The 25585-nt window shown below is 49.1% G+C and overlaps 1 protein-coding gene across 3 annotated transcripts in view; it reads left to right on the top strand.

Annotated features, from left to right (window-relative positions):
• FucT6 (alpha-(1,6)-fucosyltransferase 8) overlaps positions 1-25240 on the top strand; it is a 209462-nt gene extending 184222 nt beyond the window's left edge. Inside the window, exons 11-12 of one of the 3 annotated variants that reach the window (XM_069300843.1) lie at positions 20929-23706; positions 23969-25240. In XM_069300843.1, the coding sequence (XP_069156944.1) occupies positions 20929-21118 (190 nt within the window). In that variant the 3' untranslated portion in view covers positions 21119-23706; positions 23969-25240. Of the gene's footprint in view, positions 1-20925 lie in introns of all 3 variants that reach the window. The other 2 variants (XM_069300842.1, XM_045725926.2) reach the window with 2 other exon arrangements.
• Positions 25241-25585: the final 345 nt, after the last annotated feature.

Raw genomic sequence — 25585 nt, 5'->3', positions numbered from 1 at the left:
GTAGACATACCAATCTGAGCACTAAGAACTGGAATATATATAGAGCTACCCACAGCAAAGTATGAAGAAGTAATAACCTCAAAATGTGTAATATAAATTATGTGTACTTACCCACGATGTGATGAAGGAAGGTCAACAAGTTGAGCATTTGATTATCCACTCCACCGGCTTCAGGAAAATGTCCCTGAAGTTGCTCAACAGATGTTACGTTAGGTGGAGTGGAAGCTTGCAGAGGCGTTATTTCTTTGCTTTCCAAAATATCCTCTTGCGGTGATATTTTGAGTAGCATGGTGTGGCACATAGAGCAACTCCACATGTCCTGCACTGATACATACAGTCTTTTCTAATTCCCGACTTGATACAAACTCGGCACCGTTTCCGTTTAGCAATTTTCACTAATGCATGAGTCAACTTCCTGTTTAGCCTGTCCTCTGAATCAACAATGCGGGGGTTTTTCACAGGTGGAGGAGTAGCTTCAGCTTGAGGTGCAGGCGTTTCAGTTTCAGGTTCAGTGTCTGATGAGGATGAGGCATGTGGTTGGCGTGGAAGACGATGAAATAAAGGACGCCTCGCTCCAGATGGGCCAGGTGTTGCCAAATCATGAGAAGGATCCTGGTAATCATCAGCATGTGGGAGAGGGCTTTCAGTAGCAGGCCACTCATCCATGTCCCACCCCAACAGGGCCCATATTGCTACTTCATGAAACTGGAGTAGGGTCAGTTTCTTGGCATCAGTTGTGTACATCTTGTACAACACATAGGCATTGTGTATAGCCATCTGAAGGAAGTAAAATGTGATCTTCTTAGTCCACTTATGCGACTTCCTGGTGAACCTGTAATATTTGACCATTTGGTCGAAGTGATCAACTCCCTTCATGTTGTTGTTGTAGTCGCAAATGGCTGTTGGTTTGTTTACAGTTACAATCTGAACAGATGATGTTCCGTCACGTTTCTTCACTCTCTTCCTTCTCTGTACTTCCTGTGTGTCAGCATTATGGCAGTTTGTGATCACTGACACCACTCTCTTGTCTTTCCAAAGGATAACAAAAGTGTTATCCTTGCGCCTGAAAATAGTCTGATCAACAGCGAATTTACCTTTGGCAAGTTTTTGCAGCTCTTTAGGGGCACCACGCTGCAATCTGAGTGTTCCACAAGTGTACACACCATTTTCCCTTAGCAATTCTGTGAGATGGACAGAGTTATAATAATTGTCCATATAAAGATGATAACCTTTGTTCAACAAGGGTCGCATAAGGCCCATCACTGTCTCAACTGTTGTCTTGCCCACTCCAGAATAAACCTCGAAATCAATAATATAACCAGTCCCTGCCTCAGCAAGCATGTACAACTTTACCCCATACTTATCAGGCTTATTGGGGTTGTAAACCTTGAAGGATAGACGACCACGCCACGACATTGTACCTTCATCCAAACTGAGTGCTTGATTGGGGACGTAGTAAGAGCCAAATTTGTTGGTCAAATAGGTAATGATGGTGCTGAGTTTTATCATGCGGTTCTTGTTGTTGGGTGGAATTGCAAACTGGTTATAAGTATGAAAAAACTGGGCAATATGTTGGAATCGTTTTGAAGTCATGAACACATTGAAGGTCCTCATATGCCACAACCGGCTTGTTTGCCAGTACATGCGCATTGTTGGGAGTCGTGCAATACCCATCAAGATTGATAAAGCCAAATACCTTGCCATTTCCTTCGCAGATACCTCCTTCCACAACCTCATAGTGCGCCTGGAAGCATTCTGAATAAACTGCCTGGCATACCTGTTAGTTTCCACTGTGATGAACTCAATTAGGGCACGGGTCAGAAATAATTGAACAAATTGCAGGGGGGTAATTGGCACTGGGACAGTTATGCCTGGTGTGGCACTGAAACTGCCTACAATAGGTGGTGTATTGTCAGTTGACCAGGCAGCATCGGGATTAGGCTGTTGAAGACGTCCTGCACGCCTCCTTACAGGTGCCTTGGGGCGGCCCACATCCGCTGACTCATCCTCAATCCCCTCGCTACTCTCCTCACTCGATGATGAATCAAACTCATCAGACGACGCTGTCCCCTCATTATCACTACTGAAATCACTCTGACGCTCTTCCCCTTCAGCATCTGCCTCCACATCTGACAAACGATCCAACAAATCAGGAATTTTACTAGGGGTAAGCTTCACATTGCTGAACCTTTTGTACAGCTCACTCAACTTATCTTCCTTGGTCATTTCACTATCCTTCTTGGGGGTAGAGGTGCTCTGTCCTTTACCACGATCCATGTTTGCAAGTAATAATGCGTTGTAAGGAGACAGGAACGAATAAACACTGCTACACAGGGCAGAGAGTGGCACAGGTTCTGGACGCGGGAGCGCGGTAGTCCGGTCACGAGAGACGTAAACAAAGGACTAGGCCGACCGCATGGCGTGACCCAGAATCCCATGCGGCCTACGGAGGATTGTGGGAAAACAATGGCGCTCATTTCAAAAAAAAAAAATTGAAGATCGCATAGAAACTTTTTTTTTTACAAATTTTTATATCGAGTGACGCAAAAATGCGTCACTGGAACACATTCAGTAGAAAAAAGAGTGACGACTTATTAAGTCTGTGGAACGCGAAAGTGTTAATATGCTTTACTTGTTGTGTGGACCATTCTGGCTGGTGTTTGGTTCATATGGTTCACTTGTTGTGTGGTCCACTTGTGTGATCCACTTGTGTGATCCAACTTGTCTTATGAAGTAATTATTAATTGTAATTTGTGATAGAATGAGACAGTTTTCCACCAGTCTGTGAACTCTGTCCCAACATCGTAAGCTTGTGGACCACTTGTGGCTCACTTGTGTGGCCCACATGTGTGGTCTAGATCAGTCATGTGTATGGAGTTCTATGGGCCTACCGGGGACCACGAGCCAGAACCTGGCCCCATCAGAGAGGCAAAGGGAGCAATGGCCTATAGAAACCTCCGTGTGGTTGGAAGCATTCTGTCTGTCATCAACCGGGTCAGGCGCTCAGAGAGGTAAGCATCCCAAAACAAACCCCTATTCTGGTTAAAATTGCTACCAAAAGCCAAACTAGTGGATAGAACTCCCCAAACAAAAACGAGCAAACTAGTATGACATCATACATCGCCGCGCCGCTGTCTGCGCAGCTCCCCCCTCCCCGGGAGGGGGAAGGGGGAGCCCCAGACCTACCACGCCGGCTATCCACCATCAGTTTTTCGGCTGATACTAGAGGCTGAGGTCATGTGCTCCGGCTCCGGTTGCTGTTTCAGCACTGTACCTAGACTGTGGTGACTGTCTTCTAGATGGTGTGTGAGCTGGGAGTGATTCTCCAGTAATTGGGTTGCATGTGCCTAGTGTTTCCTTCCCTAGGTGCCCTGTAAGTGCTGCCCTTGGGGCTTGGGGCCACCTTCCACAAGTTCCTTGGGTTCTGCCCCTGCTAGGCCGTTTACTGTTTGGTTTTCGGCCTCCCTTTGTGTGCTCGGGTGTTCTATCTCCCTTGTTTGTCTTAGGGTAAGGAGCAGTTTGCACTGGCGGGATGCAGGGTACTGCGCAGCTTGTTTTCACCAATCATGGCGGCCGGCTCTGTTCCGCCTGGGTACGCTGTCCTCTTGCAGGGTTTTCTTTTTTCTTTTTGTTTGTTTGCCTGGTAGGGTGGTCTGCCTTCGTTCTTGCCCCCTGTGTCCCCTGTGTACTGAGTATTCTTCCTTCTTCCGGTGGTTTCCCCCTGCTAGGTCTCTGTGAGTGTACATGTCCCGGGTGTTCAGTTCTTAGAAGGTTGTTTGGTAGACTTGGGCGCTGGTTAGCAGTATCCTGCCTGGGATTACCTGAGTATGAGTCCTATTATAGTAAATGCTCAGGACCCTGGGAAACCCCTGGGGGCACGCGGGTTCAATGGATGTGACCCCGAAGTCTCCCCCTCGCTTCCAGCGAGTTTGAGAGTTGCTCTATCCCCTTGTCTCCTGGTGACTCTCTCTATCTTTGTCTCCATCTGCTGCCTGTGGGGTCAGTGACGCCTTCGGCCCAGAGTCCTGTGAGTTTTGTTGCTTGTTTGTGACTCAGTTACCCAGTCTTATGCTGACTATGTGGGTGCAGGCAGCACGAGCATTGCACGTTGAGCTTTGATGGTGGCAACGCTCTCGGTTGTTTGCTCCCCGGAAGCTCCGAGGCTGCCCCCAGTTTTGGTTGGTGTTGGGGCTTGGGGGTGTTGGTTGCTTTGGTTCCTTCCACGCCCCCTTGTCTTTCCCCTGTGGTGGTCTAGTCTGGTCCCCCCTTCCTACCTATATCCGGATCCTTACCGTCTGTGGGTTCAGGGTCGGGGCAGGGCTTCGTTGGTTTTGAGACTCAGACGATCTCAGGGAGTTCCCCTTCCGGGGTAGCGACCGGGGTATTCGAGCTTGTTCCTCCAGCCGTGTTGTATGAGTCTGCCAGTGGGCTCCCATCCTTAGTATTTTTGTGGCTGCCCTGGTTTTTCTTGTGAGGCCAGGGCTTTGGGGGGATGGCTTAGCCCCGGGACCTGCTGTGTGGGTTCCTGAGGTTAGGGATGGGCTGACTTGGGGGCCTAGGGCCCTGTTGGACCTCACTGGGGGTTTTCTACTGTCTGAGCGGGGCTTGCAGTTACGCGGAGTGGGTTTTTTTCCTCCCCCCTCTTTGTACGAGTTGTTGGGCGTCGGCCCCTCTCCAGGCTCGGTTCCTTGTCCCTTGAGTCAGTTGGTTCTGTCCTGTCGGTGGGTGCTCTTCTCCATTATTCTCCCCTTTTTCTTGGGACGGGACTTCTCCATCATGTTCCCCTCTTCTTGCGGTTCTGCATGACTTTTGGTCTCGGGTGCGACTGTGCCTTTATGAGCCTTTGTGATTTGTGCCTGCTTCTGTGTGTTCTTGACGGCTCGGGAAGGTTTTTCGCTACTTCCCGTATTATTGGACTGTCTGTCGTCTTTCGGTGTGGCTTCCATCCGGTCCTTTCTAGGGCTTGTTGGTCCTCTTCTGTGCTTATTCTTGGTTTTCGGTCCTGTCCTGTTCGCAGGTGAGGGGTCTCCCAGGTCGTCCACCGTGTTATTGAGTCTAGCCAGCCTGCGTTCTAACCCCGTGCCCATGACGTTTGTGGTTTTGCTGCTCTTGCTGCCGTCTTGGCGGCATGTCCTAGCTGACATTCGGGCACGGGGCTTTTGGCGGTCGTACAGGGGCCTGGCTGCTCGATATCTCGTGGTCGTTCCCGGGCCCATTCGGGGCCTGTGTCACCTTGGGTTGGCGGTTGCAGCCAGTTGTCTCGACTTTGAGTTAGGAGTGTGCGGCGACCTCCTCCTGGGTACGTCCCTCTTATTTCCTCTGTGGGTAGTTAGCTCCAAGGAGCCAAATGGGCTCCGCCCCCAGAAAACCAGCATTGAATGTAATGAAATGCCACTTTCTGAGTGAGACCTGGAGGCTCCCCGGCATCCCTCCCTCCCTCCAGTCAGCATTTTTTTTTGCGTTTTTTGACATCCAGCCTCAGAACTGATGGTGGATAGCTGGCACGGTAGGTCTGGGGCTCCCCCTTCGCCCTCCTGGGGAGGGGGGGAGCTCACAGACAGTGGTGCAGCGACGTGTGATGTCATGATCGTTTCTTTTAGGGGAGTTCTATCCACTTGTTCGGCTTGTGGTAGCAATTTTCACCAGAATAAGGGTTTGTTTTGGGACGCTTACCTTTCTGGGTGCCTGACCCGGTCGATGGCAGACATAGAATTCTTCCAACCACATGGGGGTTTCTATAGGCCATTGCTCCCCTTGCCTCTCTGAGGGGGCCAGGTTCTGGCTCGTGGTCCCCAGTAGGCCCATAGAACTCCATACACATGACTGATGCCAAAGTCTGACATTAGCATATCAGCCTGGATAAGCTCTGGGGAGCCTCCGGGTCTCACCCAGAAAACGGCGTTTCATTACATTTAACGCTGTTTTCTGTGGGGAGCCCCTACGGCTCCCTGGAGCTTATCGGGCTAATGTATGTTATGTTAGACCGGGACATTAGCTAAGGAGTTCAGACCTACCAGGGACCAGCGCCAGAACCTGGCCCCTTCAGAGAGGTTTCAGGGAGCAATGGCCCTGGAAAACCCCATATGGTTGGGGGTTTTCCTTATCTGCCATCGACCGGGGTTAGGCACTGTTGGGGGTTTCACCTCTCTATTATTCTCTACCCTTACTCTGGGGTGAGCAATAGTTATGCTCAAGGTAACTCACCGTAGCCCTGCGGGTCTTCCCTCGATCCTCACGGCGCCACTGCACGCCAGGAGAGTCTCCCAGTCAATCTTAACGGCCTCTAATTAAGAAAGAGTGAGAACACGACTCGATCACATCGACTGTCGTGTGCCCTCCCCAACAATAGGGCTCTACGGTTAATCACAAGGTCGCCAATTGGTGTTTAAGGTGGCCAATAACACCATCAGTGGACTGGTGTATTCAGTGGTAGCCTTGGCAAGGTCACACTCAAAGATCAGGAATCAGGCAGGTACTTATTGTTATCACTCTATGTTTACCAGTATAATATAGCCACAAGATCAATGGAGGGAATGATAAAAACACTAAGATAGTTTTGTGTTTTACTTAAAATGTATGAAAGATGTCACAAAGCCAAACAATAATCAATAAATCAACTGATCCTGACTCGGCCGGTAATTCCCACGGATATTATGCGATCACTAGAGGGCAACACTCTCCCCTCCTCATCAAGTGTCAAGAACAGCTGATCGCAATGGCCTCTCCGCGCGAACTTGGCTTGTTTTCTAGATTCACGCGCGCTGTTTCTTTAAAATTTCCAATATTACTAGAAACTCGCACACTCGATATTGGCACAAATAAACCGTATTACTCAGTTACACTGTACTCAGGCTCAAACAGTCTTTTCTACAATCAATGCTATAATGATTCACTGTAATGGCTTCACATTGTTATTTATCCAACAATATATTATGAAATATTAACACTGGAGTTTTCAGTACTTTCTCTCGTGGGCGATAACGCAATAATTCACTGTACTCACAAATGATTATTCACTGAATGAACATAGACATATATATGGTATATAAATCAATCATCAATACATGGAAAATAAATAGTTTCTGGGCACATAGCCTAACCTCCAAATACTGGCATAATATTACATATAATTTACCACTATATGTTCATATCAAAATCTATAGAAAGATATACACAACACAGTAAATTTATCACTGGTTCCTGGTGTCTGTACACACCAATAATCAACATGAATATTACAAGTACTCTTGATAGTACTGTCTAGCACACTGGTGCTTTACCGTGACATAGGTGAGACTTGCTCACGACATATAAAATCTTCAGGCTCGATAATATAGCCAAATAATATAGCTAACTAAAGGGGAATGGGGAGGGAACTAGAACCACCTACTTCACCCTATCCTCCGATGAGAGTCGAGATGTAGCTCCTGGTCCTCGTGTCGGGAACGCCCCCACACTACACGTCGTCGTGTCCTACCAGAGCCTCTCGTCGTCCCACCGTTTAGCGCGTCGTCTCCGTGCCTCCTCACTGCAGGTCCGTCCTCCTCCTTGACTTCTTGAAGGTTGGAGTCGGTCTCCTGGCCGTCGTCTTCTCCCAGCAACGGCTGTCGCCTACGTCTCAGCTACAGTCGTTCGGTTTCCCCAAATAGTCCTCTCTTCCTCAGCTACCCAGTGGCTCTGTCAGCCACTACGCTGTCACAAACTGGTGAATTGCCACAGACGTCAATATACGTCACTGCACGGCTTCACTGCTACTGGCACAGTACCTGACTGGAGCACTTGTTGCTCAAATAACCGTCAATTCCCTCTTCTGGTTCAACACATGAACTAGGGAAGACTTCTCAGAGTACTGGCGGAATTCAGGTGACGCGTAAATCCACGGTAGTGGGAAACAGCTGTCCGACAGACAGGACCACTCGTCGCACGTCCGACCTCTATGACGTGTCGTATCTGACTGATGGCGCCAGAGTGGCGCGCGGCCCGGACCCCCTTCCATCGTGACGTCACTTTCGCTAAGGGAAGTTTTCATTGGCTCCCGGTGCCACATTGCTGTCGGTGACCAATCCGGTGCCACTGACGTCACACGGTTTTGGCGGGAGATCAGAGAGGTAAGCGCCATCTTGGCTCCCTAAAGGGCCTATACCACAGGCCAAAATATTACTATTTCACAAATTTCTCGGGTCTCCGAGAACACTTCACTCTCTCCCATATATCAAATTGTAGCCTGCAACGTAGAGAACGCTTGGGAAAAGCAGACATGACTCTTACTGCAGGCGTGGGAGAATTATAAGGGGGGGAACTCCGTCACATACCCCTCCCCTTAAAATAAGAGTCATGTCTCGTTAGTGTATGCGGGATAGGGCGTCCGCTACTACGTCGTCCTTCCCTTTGATGTGCTTGATCCTTGTCAGACTCTCAGTGCGGGTGAGACTGGTGCCGTCCGCCCTGGACCACTTACTTTCCTCCTCCGGGAGTTCTCGGTCCCTCGGTACACTCAGACCCGTCGTCCGCTGGGTTTCTCGGGACATCGTTCCGTCCTGCTTGGCGGCTCTACCTTCCACAGTGAAGAAAGGTCTCAGGCGGTCCATGCGACACACCTGTTTCTTCCGGGGTCCATCCGGCTTCCCAATCTCGTATGACACTGGACCCAACCGTCGCAGCACTCGGTATGGTCTCTTGAACCGCGACCTGGTCACTCTACCTTTACCTGGCAGCACAACCAATACTTGGGATCCGATCTGAAAATCCCTCTGCGCAGCTCTCCTGTCGTACCACTTCGACATCTTACGTTGCGCCTTCTTCAGGAGTTTCCTAGCCAGTCCCTTCGCTCGAGTGAGACGTTCTTTGAACTTCTGGACATATTTAATCACCGTTCCCACGGTCGCTCCTGGTGTCCATCGTTCCTTCAGCATGGATAGCATGGCATATATAATATAGATAAATGGAAAGTAAGCCTTCTCAGGACCCACACGTCCTCCTTCGGCCTTACTAACCAATTCGGGGAACTCCTCCTGCTGTAACTCTCCGAGACGAGCGCGGTTTACCCCTGGAGAACCGGTGAGTGTCACCTGCAACTCACCATTCGGGCTACCTTCGCCCTCCACTCGTTCTCTGGGTCCTATGCAGAGGTGATCTGTTCCCAGGCTGTCAGTCGACTCCTCAGCCCCATCAGATCCACAACCTCCTGGTTCTTCGCGTTGTCTCGGTGTCACAGTACAAACTGGGATCGCCACCGGTGCGATTCCCTTCTCGTCCCCACAGGCGTTCAAATCTTCGCCTGTCTCCTCGTGTTGTTCTGGGCACTCTTCGCCTTTCACGAGATGCGGAAGGACATACCCTCCACACGCGTCATTCCCCAAGATGACCTGCGCCTCCATCTTGGGCATTGATGTACAGACTCCCACCTCTAGGGTCTGGCAGCCATAATCGGAACTTAAAGTTACCTGGTGTAGGGGCATCCTCACTGGGCCTCCCACAGTGGTCACACTAGCCACCCCCACACTGGTACTTTCGTAACCCTCGGGGAACAGGGTTTCACTTACCAGGGTAAAGTCAGCCCCGGTGTCTCTTAGCATCTTCACGGGGATGGGGTCTGCGACCCCCATCCTTACGGTTCCTTGACACATGAATGGGTGAACTTTCTTCTCCCCATTTAGCACGGGTTCATCCCGCACTCCCTCGGCCCTCTGGTCCTCGAACATCACTAAAGCGACGTGTCCCCGCTGCTTAGGGCGTCTGCATTCCCGCGCGACGTGTCCGAATATTCCGCAGTTGTAGCAGCGGCCCCTCGGCGGAGACCATCCGCCACCGCTCGTCTTAGCACTGCCTCCAGAGACCGTCACACCCTGTGTCTTTCCCGCCTCACTTGTCGTTTCTTTCCCTGCAGTAACAGTTCCCGAGCTCTCAGCTGAGTTCTCCTCTATCGGCTCTACAACACCTTTTGTTCCTCGGGTGTTCCAACTTGATATGTGGGATTTGGGAGAACTCGTTCCTGTCCTCCATCTATCCGTCCTTCTATAACTCCTATCGTTTCCGACGTATGCGGGTGATTGGTTCTGTCCCTCTCGGCGTGGGCGTAGGGCTTCTTCTAGCATGTCGGCCCGGTCGGCTGCGGCCCTCAGGTCCTTTATGTCCGCCTCCTTTACCCTCATCCTGATCTCAGGAGAGAGCACGGACATAAACTTTTCCATGGCCATTAGTTCCTTGACCTCTTCGACCGACCTTGCTTCTTCAGAGTCCAGCCACTTAAGGAGCTTTCTTTCAATGTCCCTCGCCGTCTCCGCATACGATTTTCCTGGCAACCGGGTACATTCTCTAAACCTCTTTCTGTAACACTCTGGCGTGAGCTTAAAGGAACGGAGCACAGCTCGTTTTACCGCATCGTAGTTAGTGCATTCTTGGAAGTCGAGCATAGTGAAGGCTTGGCGAGCTTCCCCTGTGAGCCTCCCTTGGACCAACTCCGCCCACTCCGCCCTCGGCCACCTCTTCATAGCAGCAACTCTCTCAAAGTGATCGAAGAAACTTTCGGCTTCACTAGGCACAAAGACCGGCAGGTCTCGTTCCCTCACTCGTCGGTCTTCCTGTGGCGGGGCAGGGGCACCTAGTCCCAGTTCAGCTCGCTTCAGCTCCACCTCCTGGTTGGCTTCTATTTCCATTTGTCTCAGCCTAACTTCTTGCTCTCGTTCTTCCCTGCGTAACTGTGCTTCTCGTTCCTCACGCTGCATCTGTGCTTCTCGCTCCTCACGCTTCATCTGTGCCTCTTCTCTCCTCAGCTGCGCTTCTGCTTCTCGCTCTTCTCTGCGCTGCTGAGCCTCTCGCTCTTCTTTGCGCTGCTGTGCCTCTCGCTCTTCTTTGCGCTGCTGTGCCTCTAGCTGCAGCTTCATTATTTCCAGCTTAATGCTGTGCCTGCTGCCGCTGGATCCCCTGCTGCTTCCACCAATACTCAAGTGTTCACCCTCACTGGCAGGTGTTTGGGGCCGTTCCTCCCCCAAAGCTTCGTCTCGAGCCTTTAGCTGAGCCATTATCTCTAGTCTTCTTTCACCAACTCGGGCAGATTTCAGCTTTATTCCAAAATGATCCGCTATAGCCTGTAACTGTGCCTTGGTGCACTCTTCCAGCACCTGTTCGTCTCTAGAGTCAATAAACCTGGTTACTTTATCATCCTCCATCTTGTGCTACGAGTGTTAACCTGCACCTGATCTCTAACACCACTGCCAAGTACCACTGCAACCTTTACTCCGATCTATATCCTGGCAAGGTCGCCAATGTTGGGGGGTTTCACCTCTCTATTATTCTCTACCCTTACTCTGGGGTGAGCAATAGTTATGCTCAAGGTAACTCACCGTAGCCCTGCGGGTCTTCCCTCGATCCTCACGGCGCCACTGCACGCCAGGAGAGTCTCCCAGTCAATCTTAACGGCCTCTAATTAAGAAAGAGTGAGAACACGACTCGATCACATCGACTGTCGTGTGCCCTCCCCAACAATAGGGCTCTACGGTTAATCACAAGGTCGCCAATTGGTGTTTAAGGTGGCCAATAACACCATCAGTGGACTGGTGTATTCAGTGGTAGCCTTGGCAAGGTCACACTCAAAGATCAGGAATCAGGCAGGTACTTATTGTTATCACTCTATGTTTACCAGTATAATATAGCCACAAGATCAATGGAGGGAATGATAAAAACACTAAGATAGTTTTGTGTTTTACTTAAAATGTATGAAAGATGTCACAAAGCCAAACAATAATCAATAAATCAACTGATCCTGACTCGGCCGGTAATTCCCACGGATATTATGCGATCACTAGAGGGCAACACTCTCCCCTCCTCATCAAGTGTCAAGAACAGCTGATCGCAATGGCCTCTCCGCGCGAACTTGGCTTGTTTTCTAGATTCACGCGCGCTGTTTCTTTAAAATTTCCAATATTACTAGAAACTCGCACACTCGATATTGGCACAAATAAACCGTATTACTCAGTTACACTGTACTCAGGCTCAAACAGTCTTTTCTACAATCAATGCTATAATGATTCACTGTAATGGCTTCACATTGTTATTTATCCAACAATATATTATGAAATATTAACACTGGAGTTTTCAGTACTTTCTCTCGTGGGCGATAACGCAATAATTCACTGTACTCACAAATGATTATTCACTGAATGAACATAGACATATATATGGTATATAAATCAATCATCAATACATGGAAAATAAATAGTTTCTGGGCACATAGCCTAACCTCCAAATACTGGCATAATATTACATATAATTTACCACTATATGTTCATATCAAAATCTATAGAAAGATATACACAACACAGTAAATTTATCACTGGTTCCTGGTGTCTGTACACACCAATAATCAACATGAATATTACAAGTACTCTTGATAGTACTGTCTAGCACACTGGTGCTTTACCGTGACATAGGTGAGACTTGCTCACGACATATAAAATCTTCAGGCTCGATAATATAGCCAAATAATATAGCTAACTAAAGGGGAATGGGGAGGGAACTAGAACCACCTACTTCACCCTATCCTCCGATGAGAGTCGAGATGTAGCTCCTGGTCCTCGTGTCGGGAACGCCCCCACACTACACGTCGTCGTGTCCTACCAGAGCCTCTCGTCGTCCCACCGTTTAGCGCGTCGTCTCCGTGCCTCCTCACTGCAGGTCCGTCCTCCTCCTTGACTTCTTGAAGGTTGGAGTCGGTCTCCTGGCCGTCGTCTTCTCCCAGCAACGGCTGTCGCCTACGTCTCAGCTACAGTCGTTCGGTTTCCCCAAATAGTCCTCTCTTCCTCAGCTACCCAGTGGCTCTGTCAGCCACTACGCTGTCACAAACTGGTGAATTGCCACAGACGTCAATATACGTCACTGCACGGCTTCACTGCTACTGGCACAGTACCTGACTGGAGCACTTGTTGCTCAAATAACCGTCAATTCCCTCTTCTGGTTCAACACATGAACTAGGGAAGACTTCTCAGAGTACTGGCGGAATTCAGGTGACGCGTAAATCCACGGTAGTGGGAAACAGCTGTCCGACAGACAGGACCACTCGTCGCACGTCCGACCTCTATGACGTGTCGTATCTGACTGATGGCGCCAGAGTGGCGCGCGGCCCGGACCCCCTTCCATCGTGACGTCACTTTCGCTAAGGGAAGTTTTCATTGGCTCCCGGTGCCACATTGCTGTCGGTGACCAATCCGGTGCCACTGACGTCACACGGTTTTGGCGGGAGATCAGAGAGGTAAGCGCCATCTTGGCTCCCTAAAGGGCCTATACCACAGGCCAAAATATTACTATTTCACAAATTTCTCAGGTCTCCGAGAACACTTCACTCTCTCCCATATATCAAATTGTAGCCTGCAACGTAGAGAACGCTTGGGAAAAGCAGACATGACTCTTACTGCAGGCGTGGGAGAATTATAAGGGGGGGAACTCCGTCACAGCACCCAGAAAGGTAGGCGTAACAAAACAAACCCCACATGGTAAGAAACTACAACAAAAACCGAACAGAGAGGTAGAAAACTCCCTACAATCCCAAGGAAACAAGCAAACAAGCAAACATCACACTTTACTGCCGCGCCGATCGTCCGCACAGCTCTCCCCACCCCGGGAGGGGGAGGGGGGAGCCCCGGACCTACCGCGCCGGCTGCCAAGCTCCAGTTCGTTCGCTAATGTCAACCGGGATTGACGCTTCTCTGGCCTCAGTTTCCTAGGCGGTGTTTGCCTTGTGTGGCGTTCACTGCCGTGTGTTGTGGTGTGCGGTGGCCAGGAGTACTTCATCAGTGCCGGGGCTGCATGTGCTTAGTGGCTGACTTCCCTAAGCGCCCTGTGAGTACTGCCCTTGCGTAACAGGGTTATCTTCCCTGGGGCGTTCGGGAACCATTCCCGTAGAGGTTCTTGCTGCTCGGCATTTGCCTCGCCCTTGGGGCCAGCTGGGGCTTGGGGCCCTTGTTTGGCCCTGGGTAGGGATTGGTATTGTGCTGGTTAGGGCGTCAAGGTGTTGCGCAGCCTGCCACCTAAGCGGCGGCCGGTTTCTGTTGCCTCTGGAGACGGTGTACTTTTGCGAGGTTTTTCTTTTGTTTTTCAATTTCTTGCCTGGTGGGGGTTTGCCTAAGGTGGTTATAGTTCCACTGGTAGTGTTTGGCGGCCCTCTGCTAGGCCCCCATGCTTGTACACGTCTCAGGGGTTTTCAGTGCTATAATCTACCCTCTTGTTATGTTTGGGTTTCTTAACCGGTTAGCAACACCTTGCCCGGGCTTCCCGTAGTTGTTACCCTACGGGCCCTGGAAACCCCTGTCTGGGCTCGGGGGACCATTGAATGTGTCTTCCGGGTTCCAACCCGTCTTGAACGGGATCGTTGGTTGCTGTTCCCTTGTCTCCGGGTGACAGTCGCCATTTTTACCTCCGTCATGCTGCCTGTTGGGTCACTGACACCTTGACCCGGAGTCTTGCGAGTGATTCTCTGCTTGTTCTCCAGTACTCTCCTGATGTTATTACTGTTCAGAGTACAGGCGGCATCCGTGTTGCAAGCTAGGTTAGGTTGCTGCAACATGCTAGGTTGGTTTCCCACTCGAATGCCCCGTGGCCGCCCCGTTTGGTTAGGTGCTGCTCGCCCCTTTCTCTCCATGTTCCCGGCTCCGGACCGTCTGCGGGTTTCGGGGTCGGGGCGGGGTTCAGTTGCGGCAGAGACTCGGGCGGTTTTCGGGGGATGCCCCGTTCGGGTTGGGGACGGAGGTTTGAGCCTGTGCCTCCTGCCAAGGCTTCTGGGTCTTACCAGCGGCCCTTTCTTGTTGCCTTTCCCATGGGCTCTTGTTTTTCTTTAAGGGCGGAGGGCTTGGAGGACGGCTCTGCCCCGGGGCCTCTGTTGTTGGTTCCCGGGGCTGTGGGGGTTGCCTGCTAGCAGTTCTGGGGCGGTTTTGCCCCTTCAGGGGGTTTTCTGCTGTTGGGCGTCGTTTTTCGCCCTTCCAGTCTGCTAGCTTCCCACATTTGCTGGCGTGTTTTTGTGTATTAAGCGTCAGTCACAGCCCCTGCTGGCGGCCATTTTCGTCTGCCGGTTTCACGGCATGGCCACCAGGGCGGCGTTGCGGTTTGTTTACATGCGTCTGGGTGTGCGAGCGAGCGTCTCTGGTGAGTTTTCAAAAAATTTGCAGGGTTTTTGTTCTCCTGTTGTCGTTTCTTTGTTTTTCTGGTGTTTTCTTGCCGTTGCCTGTTCCTCTGGGAACGTTTGGGTGTTGATTTTGGGTCTGAGCCTCTGGGTTTAGGCTCAGTGCCCCTGGCTGATATGCTTGCTCCCACACCTTGCCCCTCGGTTTTTGGTCTGTTGGGACCGTTTTCCCAGGGCGTTCTGCTGGGGTCTGTGCTTTGCCTTTTAGTGGTGTTCTCCGCCGGCAAATGTGGTGGTTTGGGCTCCCCCTGGTTCGATTCTGGGTTCCTTTGGGTTCCTTGGTTTCGTTCTGGAGGTTTCTTCCTCTTGGGCCCCCTTTTGTGGGTTCAGGGGACTTTGTTTCCTCGTGTGACCCGGTTCTGCCTTTTGGGGTTCCGGGGTCTTCCTGGCTTGCAGACTGAGCTTTTTGGGTCTTGGCACATGTTGTGGTTGTGCTGGGACTTTGTGGTTTTGCTGTCGAGGTGGGCCTTTTGATGCAGTTTTGTGCCTTCTTTGCCTGGCCGGCGTAGTGCTCTTTGCCACTAGTCGGCGGCTTGTGCTTTTACGATATATGTCCTCACCTAGTTGTGCTTGTGGGGGTTGAGCTCTGGCTCCTTGGTCCTGCCTCTCAACTGTCCGTCAACAGGTAATTACCTAAGTGTAATTACCTAAGTGTAGTTACAGGATGAGAGCTACGCTCGTGGTGTCCCGTCTTCCCAGCACTCTTTGTCATATAACGCTTTGAAACTACTGACGGTCTTGGCCTCCACCACCTTCTCACTTAACTTGTTCCAACCGTCTACCACTCTATTTGCGAAGGTGAATTTTCTTATGTTTCTTCGGCATCTGTGTTTAGCTAGTTTAAATCTATGACCTCTTGTTCTTGAAATTCCAGGTCTCAGGAAGTCTTCCCTGTCGATTTTATCAATTCCTGTAACTATTTTGTATGTAGTGATCATATCACCTCTTTTTCTTCTGTCTTCTAGTTTTGGCATATTTAATGCTTCTAACCTCTCCTCGTAGCTCTTGCCCTTCAGTTCTGGGAGCCACTTAGTAGCATGTCTTTGCACCTTTTCCAGTTTGTTGATGTGCTTCTTAAGATATGGGCACCACACAACAGCTGCATATTCTAGCTTTGGCCTAACAAAAGTCATGAACAATTTCTTTAGTATATCGCCATCCATGTATTTAAATGCAATTCTGAAGTTAGAAAGCATAGCATAGGCTCCTTGCACAATATTCTTTATGTGGTCCTCAGGTGATAGTTTTCTATCTAGAACCACTCCTAGATCTCTTTCTTTATCAGAATTCTTTAAAGATTTCTCACATAATATATAGGTTGTGTGGGGTCTATGTTCTCCTATTCCACATTCCATAACATGACATTTATTAACATTAAATTCCATTTGCCAAGTGGTGCTCCATATACTTATTTTGTCCAGGTCTTCTTGAAGGGCATGACAGTCATCTAAATTTCTTATCCTTCCTATTATCTTAGCATCATCAGCAAACATGTTCATATAATTCTGTATACCAACTGGTAGATCATTTATGTACACAATAAACATCACTGGTGCAAGAACTGAACCCTGTGGTACTCCACTTGTGACATTTCTCCATTCTGATACATTGCCTCTGATTACTGCCCTCATTTTTCTATCAGTCAGAAAATTTTTCATCCATGATAGAAGCTTACCTGTCACCCCTCCAATATTTTCCAGTTTCCAGAACAACCTCTTATGTGGAACTCTGTCGAAAGCCTTTTTTAGGTCCAGATAGATGCAGTCAACCCAACCATCTCTTTCCTGTAATATCTCTGTGGCTCGATCATAGAAACTGAGTAAATTCGATACACAGGATCTTCCAGATCGAAAACCATACTGTCTGTCTGATATTATATCATTTCTCTCTAGGTGTTCTACCCATTTAGTTTTGATTAGTTTTTCCAATACTTTCACTATTACATTCCTGTGCCTCTTGGGCTCTGTCATGTCTACATGTGACATTGTATGGGGGTCAGCCTCGTTACTTGTGTGAGGAGTCGCCACATTACTTAGTGCTTTCCCGTTCCCATTCTGACAATCAAAAAAAAAAAAAAAAAAAAAAAAAAAAAAAAACTTTAATTCTATCTGTGGCTCTTTTGGGTACTCAGTTTCCACCTGTGTCCCCTAGTGCATGTGCCCCTTGTGTTACATAGCCTGTCCTTCTCAACCCTGTCGATTCCCTTGGGTATCTTGTATGTGGTGATCAGGTCTCCCCAAACTTCCTCTTCCAGCGAAGTGTGGTTTCATTCCCGTAGTCTCTCCTCATGACTTCGGTAGTGTACTTTTTCTTTCTGAAGGGGTTCTGTTCCCTTCTCTGTTGACTGGGCGCTGGGGGAGCAGCTTGCTCTCTTGCCTCTCGCTTGGTCCCGCTGTTGGTGGGCGCTTTGGGTTGTCTTCCGGCCTCTGCTGGCGTCGGAGGACGGCTTCTCCCCCTTGGGGGGGGTTCAGAGCTGGTGGGGTGGGCTTCTTCCCTGCGCTTCGTCATTTCCTATTCGTGGGTGCGTGGGGCGAGGTCGATCCGCCCCATCCTTCTGGGCTTCCCGTCTGCTCTTTGCAGTCATGAGCTTTTCCCGTCTGCAGTTCTTCTGGACTACTTCCGTCTGCGCCCTGGATCCTCTGCCCTGCTCGGAGGACTGTTGTCTCCTGTTCGGATTCTGTTAGGGCCGGGTGCATGGATGGTGGACCTGGACCTCCAGGTTACTTCTTGGCACGTTCCTCTCCAGTTTTTCTGGGGCTAGCACGGTTGGTAATTACCTATGTGTACTTACCTAAGTGTAGTTACAGGATGAGAGCTACTCTCGTGGTGTCCCGTCTTCCCAGCACTCTTTGTCATATAATGCTTTGATTATAATTGTCATATTGTCATATAATGATTGTCATGTCATAATTTCTTAATATGATTGTCATACAATGCTTTGGTGGTGGGGCTTCAGGTTTGCTGTTTTTATTGCATTCCCTATTTTGTGAAGGGCACTTTGTATACTCTTTGCATCTTTACCGGATCTTAGTGCCCTGTCTGCGTCTGAGATTCGGTGTCTGGCCTACCTCGACGACTGGCTGGAGTGGGCTCCCAGTCAGTCCGCTTGTCTGCTCGCCAGGGGATGGTTCTTTCCAGATCGCTGGGTTTGGTTTCCTGGTGATCTGGAGGTTTTACCTTCTGTTTCCGTCCCGGGTTCGGACCTGGGCCTTGTTTCAGGCTCTTGGGCCCCTCATTGTCTTCCCTCCAGAAGTGTTACTGTGGCTGTGGTCCCGCCTTTGGCTGTTCAGGAGGGGGTCCCGGGTTGCTCAGCGGTTGCTTGGGCGGTTGTGCGGGAGTTTGCACTTCGGCGTGCTTGTCTGCCCGCGGAGTCGGGTTTGGCTCCGGCGTCGGTTGGTTCCTACGGAGACTCCACTTCCGCCTCTTGCATTCCTTGGGTTCCTCTGGGGTTTTGGTGTTGGTGCTGCGTCACCAGCTTCCTCTTTGGGGTTTTCGGGGTTCCGTGCCTTGGCAGCTCCCCGAGCCTTCGCTCGATGTGTTCACGGACGGGTCGTCTCTCGGCTGGGGCTTTGTGACCAGTGCTCACCAGGTCGGCCGAGGTTGATGGAGTCTGTCTGTCCGTCGGGCTCACAGCCCGGTTCAGGTGTTCATGGCTGTCTGGTTTGCGCTTCGGAGGGTTTGGGTCACTAGGTACTCTACCATTCAGCTCTGTTTGGACTGTTCTCTGGTGGTTCTTGCCGGAACCACAGGGGGTTTGGTTAACCGTGTGGTTCGTGTCCGGGGTGTGTCCTGCGTCCTGGTGGACAGCTGTCTCGGTTCATTCCTCTTCGTGGGTTGGCCAGTCGTCGCCGATTCGTTTTGTTGGCTCTGTTGGGCTTATGGACTCCTGGCCATGGACGTCTTCGGGTCGGCGTGGTCTAGGCGTCGCCCGTTTTGTGGCGCCCTTCCCACCTGCGAGGACTTCACGGTGGAGGCTTTCGGCAGGCCTGGTCGAGGTGGGGGGTACCTGTACCTCTTCTCCCGGTCCAGCTGTTGCTTCGGGTTCTGGCTCGGTTGCAGCCCATTCCCACGAGAACAGTCCTTATGGTTCCACGGTGGCCGGCCCGGCCTTCTTTTCAGACGCTGCTTGATAGGTGTCCGTACCCGGGGCGTTTTTCCTGAGGCTTCGCCTCTTTCAGCAGGCCGAATCGGTCCTGTCCGTGACTGGTTCGGCCTTCTCTTTGGCTCTTCGCGTCTGGTATTTTGACGCAGGTATCGCCATCTCTATGGTGTTCAGGTGGCTTTGTTGACGGTGTCCCACCTGCGAGCTTCGTCTTGGAGACTGTATGACGTTTATTACGTTTTCTCGCGTTTTGTTTCCCCTCCGGCCTGCTCATGAGTCGCCTGAGCCATCCTGGTCCTTGTTCAGGGTGCCTTCTTCTCTTCCCCTCAGTTTGTGGTAGCCCCTTCGGTTTCAGTTTCCTCCTCTTTGGTACTGGTGGTAGCTTTATTGGTGTGCAGCCTTTCTCTGTCCTGGTGACGGTCGAGACGGCTGCTTTCCGGAGGGGTTCTTGGGGTATTGGCACTTGTTTGGTTTGGCCAGGGGGTGCGTCCTGTGTTGTCCAGTTGTGCTTTTTGCTGTTGCCGGCGTACCGTGCCTGGGGATGCGCTGTGGTTGATCCGGTTCCTTCGTTCCCTGTTTTCAGGGCTCGGGTCTCCCGGGTCGTCCGCAGTGTTTTCCTTCTTCCTGCGGTCTGTCTTTGCGCCCGTGCTGTTCAGACGTTTGCAGCAATTGCTGCTGTGTTGGTGACGTCTCGGGCTCATTTCGGGCGCAGGGAATTGTGGGTCGCACAGGTTTTTGGCCGCCCATCCATATGTGCGTCTGTTCTTGGGCGTTCTTGTTGCCTTGGGTCGCAGGTTTGCGACCGGTTGTCTTGGCTTTGCGTTGCAGAGTTTGTGGCGGCCGCCTCCCGGGTTAGCCCTTTCTTTTCCTTCTCTTTGGGTATGAAGCTCCAGGGAGCCGTAGGGGCTCCCCACAGAAAACCAGCGTTGAATGTAATGAAACGCCATTTTCTGGGTGAGCCCCGGAGGCTCCCTGGAAACCCTCCCTCCCACCGGTCGGTGGTTTTTTCGCGTTGGTTGAAGCTTAGCTTCCGAACTGGAGCTTGGCAGCCGGCGCGGTAGGTCCGGGGCTCCCCCCTCCCCCTCCCGGGGTGGGGAGGGCTGCGCGGACGATCGGCGCGGCAGTAAAGTGTGATGTTTGCTTGTTTGCTTGTTTCCTTGGGATTGTAGGGAGTTTTCTACCTCTCTGTTCGGTTTTTGTTGTAGTTTCTTACCATGTGGGGTTTGTTTTGTTACGCCTACCTTTCTGGGTGCCTAACCCCGGTCGATGGCAGATAAGGAAAACCCCCAACCATATGGGGTTTTCCAGGGCCATTGCTCCCTGAACCCTCTCTGAAGGGGCCAGGTTCTGGCGCTGGTCCCTGGTAGGTCTGAACTCCTTAGCTAATGTCCCGGTCTAACATAACATACATTAGCCCGATAAGCTCCAGGGAGCCTCCGGGGCTCACCCAGAAAATGGCGTTTCATTACATTCAACGCTGGTTTTTTTTCCCCCCCAATTCAAAATGGTTATTAGGTATCAATATTACAATAAAAACATTACCTAACATTTTGGTTTCTTGCACTTCATGTTTATGGATAACTAAATTTGGAATTATGTAGGGCTAAAATTACAATTAATAATTCAGTTCATAGACTCATTCTCTGTTTTCCAGCAGATCTGACGAGATGGCCCTCAAGCCTGGTGACATAGTGGGCATTGCAGGTAACCACTGGGATGGTTACTCCAAGGGTGTTAATCGCCGTACTCGACAAAATGGCCTATATCCTTCCTATAAAATGGAGGAAGTGGTAGACATAGCAGATTTTCCATCTTATGCCGAAATTGATAAGGGAAGTAGAACATAATTAGTTAATTGTTTTAGAATATTTAATTATTTTACTTCGTGATATTTTTTAGTTATGTAGAAAATACAGCTGTATTTGCCATTACAATTTATTAAAATTGTTGTCATTGGTAAGTGTTAAGCTGCTATAATATGCACAAATAGTGGCTAATTTGTTAATGTACAGTATTGATGTTTGAAATTTCATTCACAGAAACAACTTTTATTAAATTTAATGTATTTTTACATATGAAATGCATTTCAGATATTACCTGGTTCTGAGTTAACATACTCTGTATTCCATTTTCTTCAGCTGTAGTGTTAATATAATTTAAGTATTTTTATACTGTATTTAAATGCATATGTTAGCAATTTCACATGACAGCAAATATACAGCCACTTCAATGTACATTAAATAATTGAAAACCTTTTAATTTGTAAGGTGCCAGTAGGAATATGTGTTTGGTGGTATGAGGCAAAATTTAATACCAATATAAAATGTATTTGTGAATGTCAATTTTATATAAATTGGAATATCACATAAGAAATTATCGTTATTCTAATGAATGTGTTTTCGTGTGCTTAAGGTGGCAATGCTTCCTTTGAAAAGCATACTGTATATGAAAGGTGCCAGACAAATTAAATCAATTTATTTCCGATGCTGTTGCCAAAGTGACCAAGAATATTGTACAGAAATGTTATATACATATAATCAAGTGGCCATATGTGATGATGCATCCTTCGTTAGTTTGCTCAGGGTAGAGACAATGATGGCAGACCAAATAAGATAGATGTTGTGTTTTGATATACTGGTGTATGTGATATTGATGAAAGACTTTTGGGTAATGGGAGATACTGTACTGCATATCAACATTTTCAGTAAAAATGTTTATTTATATAAATTCAGAGAGTGATCTTTGTTCATTAAAATTTTGTCTTGAATATTTGTCATGTTGTAGTAGTGTTAAAACTTCCAATTTTGGATTTGTCATGTTTTTCACTGGGATTATACATGAATGCTGGTCATTTTGAAATACTGTTGTGACCAACTTCCCAATATTAAAGTGGTTATAGTTCAAATGTCAGTTGTGGAGCAGTTTGCAATAGTGTTATTACTTTTATCCTTCTACTCTTTATTTTCCCCTGCTGTCTGGTTTACTTAATATATACTATATAAATTTATATAGTAGACACATGTTAACTCTTGGGTTCCTGGGAACATTATAATGTAGCTCTCTATCAATAAATTTATGTTCAGTGGAACCTTGGTGTTCAGACCACTCCCAATTCATATTTTTTGGCATTTGGATCACTGCCAATTTGTACTTTTCGGCATTCGGATGTTGTGTTCGTGTTCATTATATATCAGTTTGCTCAGCATTCTTACGTAAACACACATCTGTGAACTGTCAGTCTCACCATAACTGTAGTTCAGTACACAACCCACTACACTTTTCTCTAGGATATTTTAGATATTTGCACTAAGAATATTAAAAATAAGTCATCATGTCACCTAAGAAAGTTAGTGATAAGAGCCAAACAAAAAGAAAAATGGTTAGACCCCACGATAGAGATGAAAAAACTCGTAGCTAAATATATAAGTGGTACCCATGTGTCTGCTCATGTTACTGAGTTTGGTATACTTAAATCTAATTTTCTAATAAAAAAATGTGTGCAAAATGGGAGAAGTGCAAAGCTTTCTGGATAAATATCACCCCTGACAAGGCTGTGACAATGTTATAATCCTGTTGAATGACAATGCTACCTTGCGGTTACCTTGCGATGATTTTGGGGCTCAACATCCCCGCGGCCCGGTCCACAACCAGGCCTCCTGGATGCTGGACTGGTTAACCAGGCTGTTCGACACAGCTGCTTGCAGCCTGATGTATCGGCTCCTTGAAGCTAACGGTCTGATATCCATTATATTAGTCTAGAGCATCAGTTAATTGGAGTTTTGAGCCTACCGGGAACTACGAGTCAGCACCTGGTTCCCTCAAAGAGGTGAAGGGAGCAATGGGTTATAAACACTCCACTTTCTGAGGGTGTAGTCATGTCTGCCATCGACTGGGGGTATCACCCAGAAAGGTAGGAGGACCATTACAAACCCCCAACTGGTAAAACATTGCAACCCAAGACCGACAGAGCCCAAAAACTCCCCCCAAGAGAAAACAACAAACACATAAACATCCATTCAACCATTGTGCCCACTCGTTAGTGACAACCTTCACCCCCCAACCTTTCCCCCTTTCAGGGAAGGGGGCATTTCCCAGGCAGCCAAGCGCTGACACCGGCAGTTTGTCGACTGATGTCTTATAGAGCAAACATTATCGCTGGCCTCATTCTCCTGTCAGGATTTTACCTTGTATGGTGTGCCTGCGGTGTGTTGGGGCATTGGCCAGGTGTTATAGCGTACTCGGGCTGCATGCATTTAGGGTTACCTTCCCTTGGCGCCCTGTAGGTACTACCCGTGTGTATTCAGGGGCTTTCTTCCTTGGGACGTTCAGGACTTCACTCCCGTTGAGATTGGTGTCGCTTGTCATTAACCTCGTCCTTGGGGTTCAACGGGGATTATCGGGCTCTCTGTCTGACCCTGGGTAGGGAATAGTGGTGGTGTTATCTTGAGGTTATCTTGAGATGATTTCGGGGCTTTTTTTTAGTGTCCCCGCGGCCCGGTCCTCGACCAGGCCTCCACCCCCAGGAAGCAGCCCGTGACAGCTGACTAACACCCAGGTACCTATTTACTGCTAGGTAACAGGGGCATTCAGGGTGAAAGAAACTTTGCCCATTTGTTTCTGCCTCGTGCGGGAATCGAACCCGCGCCACAGAATTACGAGTCCTGCGCGCTATCCACCAGGCTACGAGGCCCCTTAAGGTGTTGGCTGTTGGCGCACAGTGTTTGCGCAGCTTTCATAATCTCGGCGGCCGTGTCTCTCTCTCTGGCCTCTGGTTGTTGTGGTGTAATTTCGAGGGTTTCTAGTTTTCTGTTATTTCCTAGAGGAGGTCTGCCTAGCTTCTGATTACGTTCGCCTAGCTTCTGATTATGTTGGCCTAGGTTGTGTTTGGTGGCCCTCCTCTGGGCCCCTCGAGGTTGCACGCACAGCTTTTTGGGGTCCATTTACCTGGTATTAGACGGAGTTCAATAGGCTTAGCTACGCCAGTGCCTGGGCTTCCTGTTGAGATTACTACTCCTGCAAGGCTTGGTAAACCCCTTGGGGCTATAAATATGTCTTCGGAGTTACCTCTCACTTTGTGCGAGTTTGAAGGTTGTTTGTTGCCCTTGTCTCAGGGTGACGATCAATTGTTCTGCCTCCATCATGCTACTTGTTAAGTCGGGGACACCTATGACCTGAGGTCATGTGGAACTTGTTCCCCACTGGTTCTCCAGCTTACCCGTTCATCTTCATAGGAACTTATGGGTCAAGTAGCGGCTGCGATGCAGTTTAGGTTTTTGGTGTTGCAACTTGCCTGGTTTGTGGCCTGGTCGAATGCCCCGGAGCTGTCCCGTTTTGCTTTTAGGGACCCTGAATTGAGGATGCTGGTCGCTTTGACCTTGGTTTTACCCACTCCCCTGATTCCTTTCCCCAGTGGGCGTGGTCTTTTCTGCTCCTCCTCCCCTGTTCTTGGTTCCCAAACGTCTGAGGGTTTCTGAGTCAGGGCAGGGCTGAGCTCGGGATGCGGCTTTGGCAGCTAAGGCGGCTGCCCCAATCGATGCAGGTATGGAGGAAGTTGATCCCAATCATCCTGCTGATGCTTCTGGGGTTCTCTCAGCAGAAACCCCTCCCCCCTTCTTCGAGGCTTTTCCCATGGACTCTGCCTTTTCTTGAGGGGCGGTGGGCGCGGATGTGGGTTCTGCCCTGGGGGCCTGTGTTGGGGGTTCCCAGGGCATGGGGAGAATTACCCCTGTGTATTCAGGGGCTTTCTTCCTTGGGACGTTCAGGACTTCACTCTCGTTGAGGTTGGTGTCGCTTGTCATTAACCTCGTCCTTGGGGTTCAACGGGGATTATCGGGCTCTCTGTCTGGCCCTGGGTAGGGAGTGGTGGTGGTGTTGCCTGTTGGCGCACAGTGTTTGCGCAGCTTTCATGAGACACTTTGGTACTGTATTATAGTTAGAAAAAAACATTGTATTCAGTATAAAATGTATTTGTATGTTAATATTTTGGAGGGTGGGTAATGAATTAATTCAATTCCCTTTATTTCTTATGGGAAAAATCGCTTCGACATACGATATTTCGACTTACGATCCGTCTCTGGGAACGGATTAGCATCATAAGTCGAGGCCCCATTGTGTGTGTATGTATGTATGTATGTATGTATGTATATATGTATATATGTATATATGTATATATGTATATATATATATATATATATATATATATATATATATATATATATATATATATATATATATATATATATATATATATATATATATATATATATGTCGTACCTAGTAGCCAGAACTCACTTCTCAGCCTACTATTCAAGGCC

The sequence above is a fragment of the Procambarus clarkii genome, chromosome 44 (assembly GCF_040958095.1).
Source record: "Procambarus clarkii isolate CNS0578487 chromosome 44, FALCON_Pclarkii_2.0, whole genome shotgun sequence".
NCBI lineage: Eukaryota > Metazoa > Arthropoda > Malacostraca > Decapoda > Cambaridae > Procambarus > Procambarus clarkii.
Note: the sequence above shows the minus strand (reverse complement) of the source record. Positions and strands in the feature narration are given on the sequence as shown.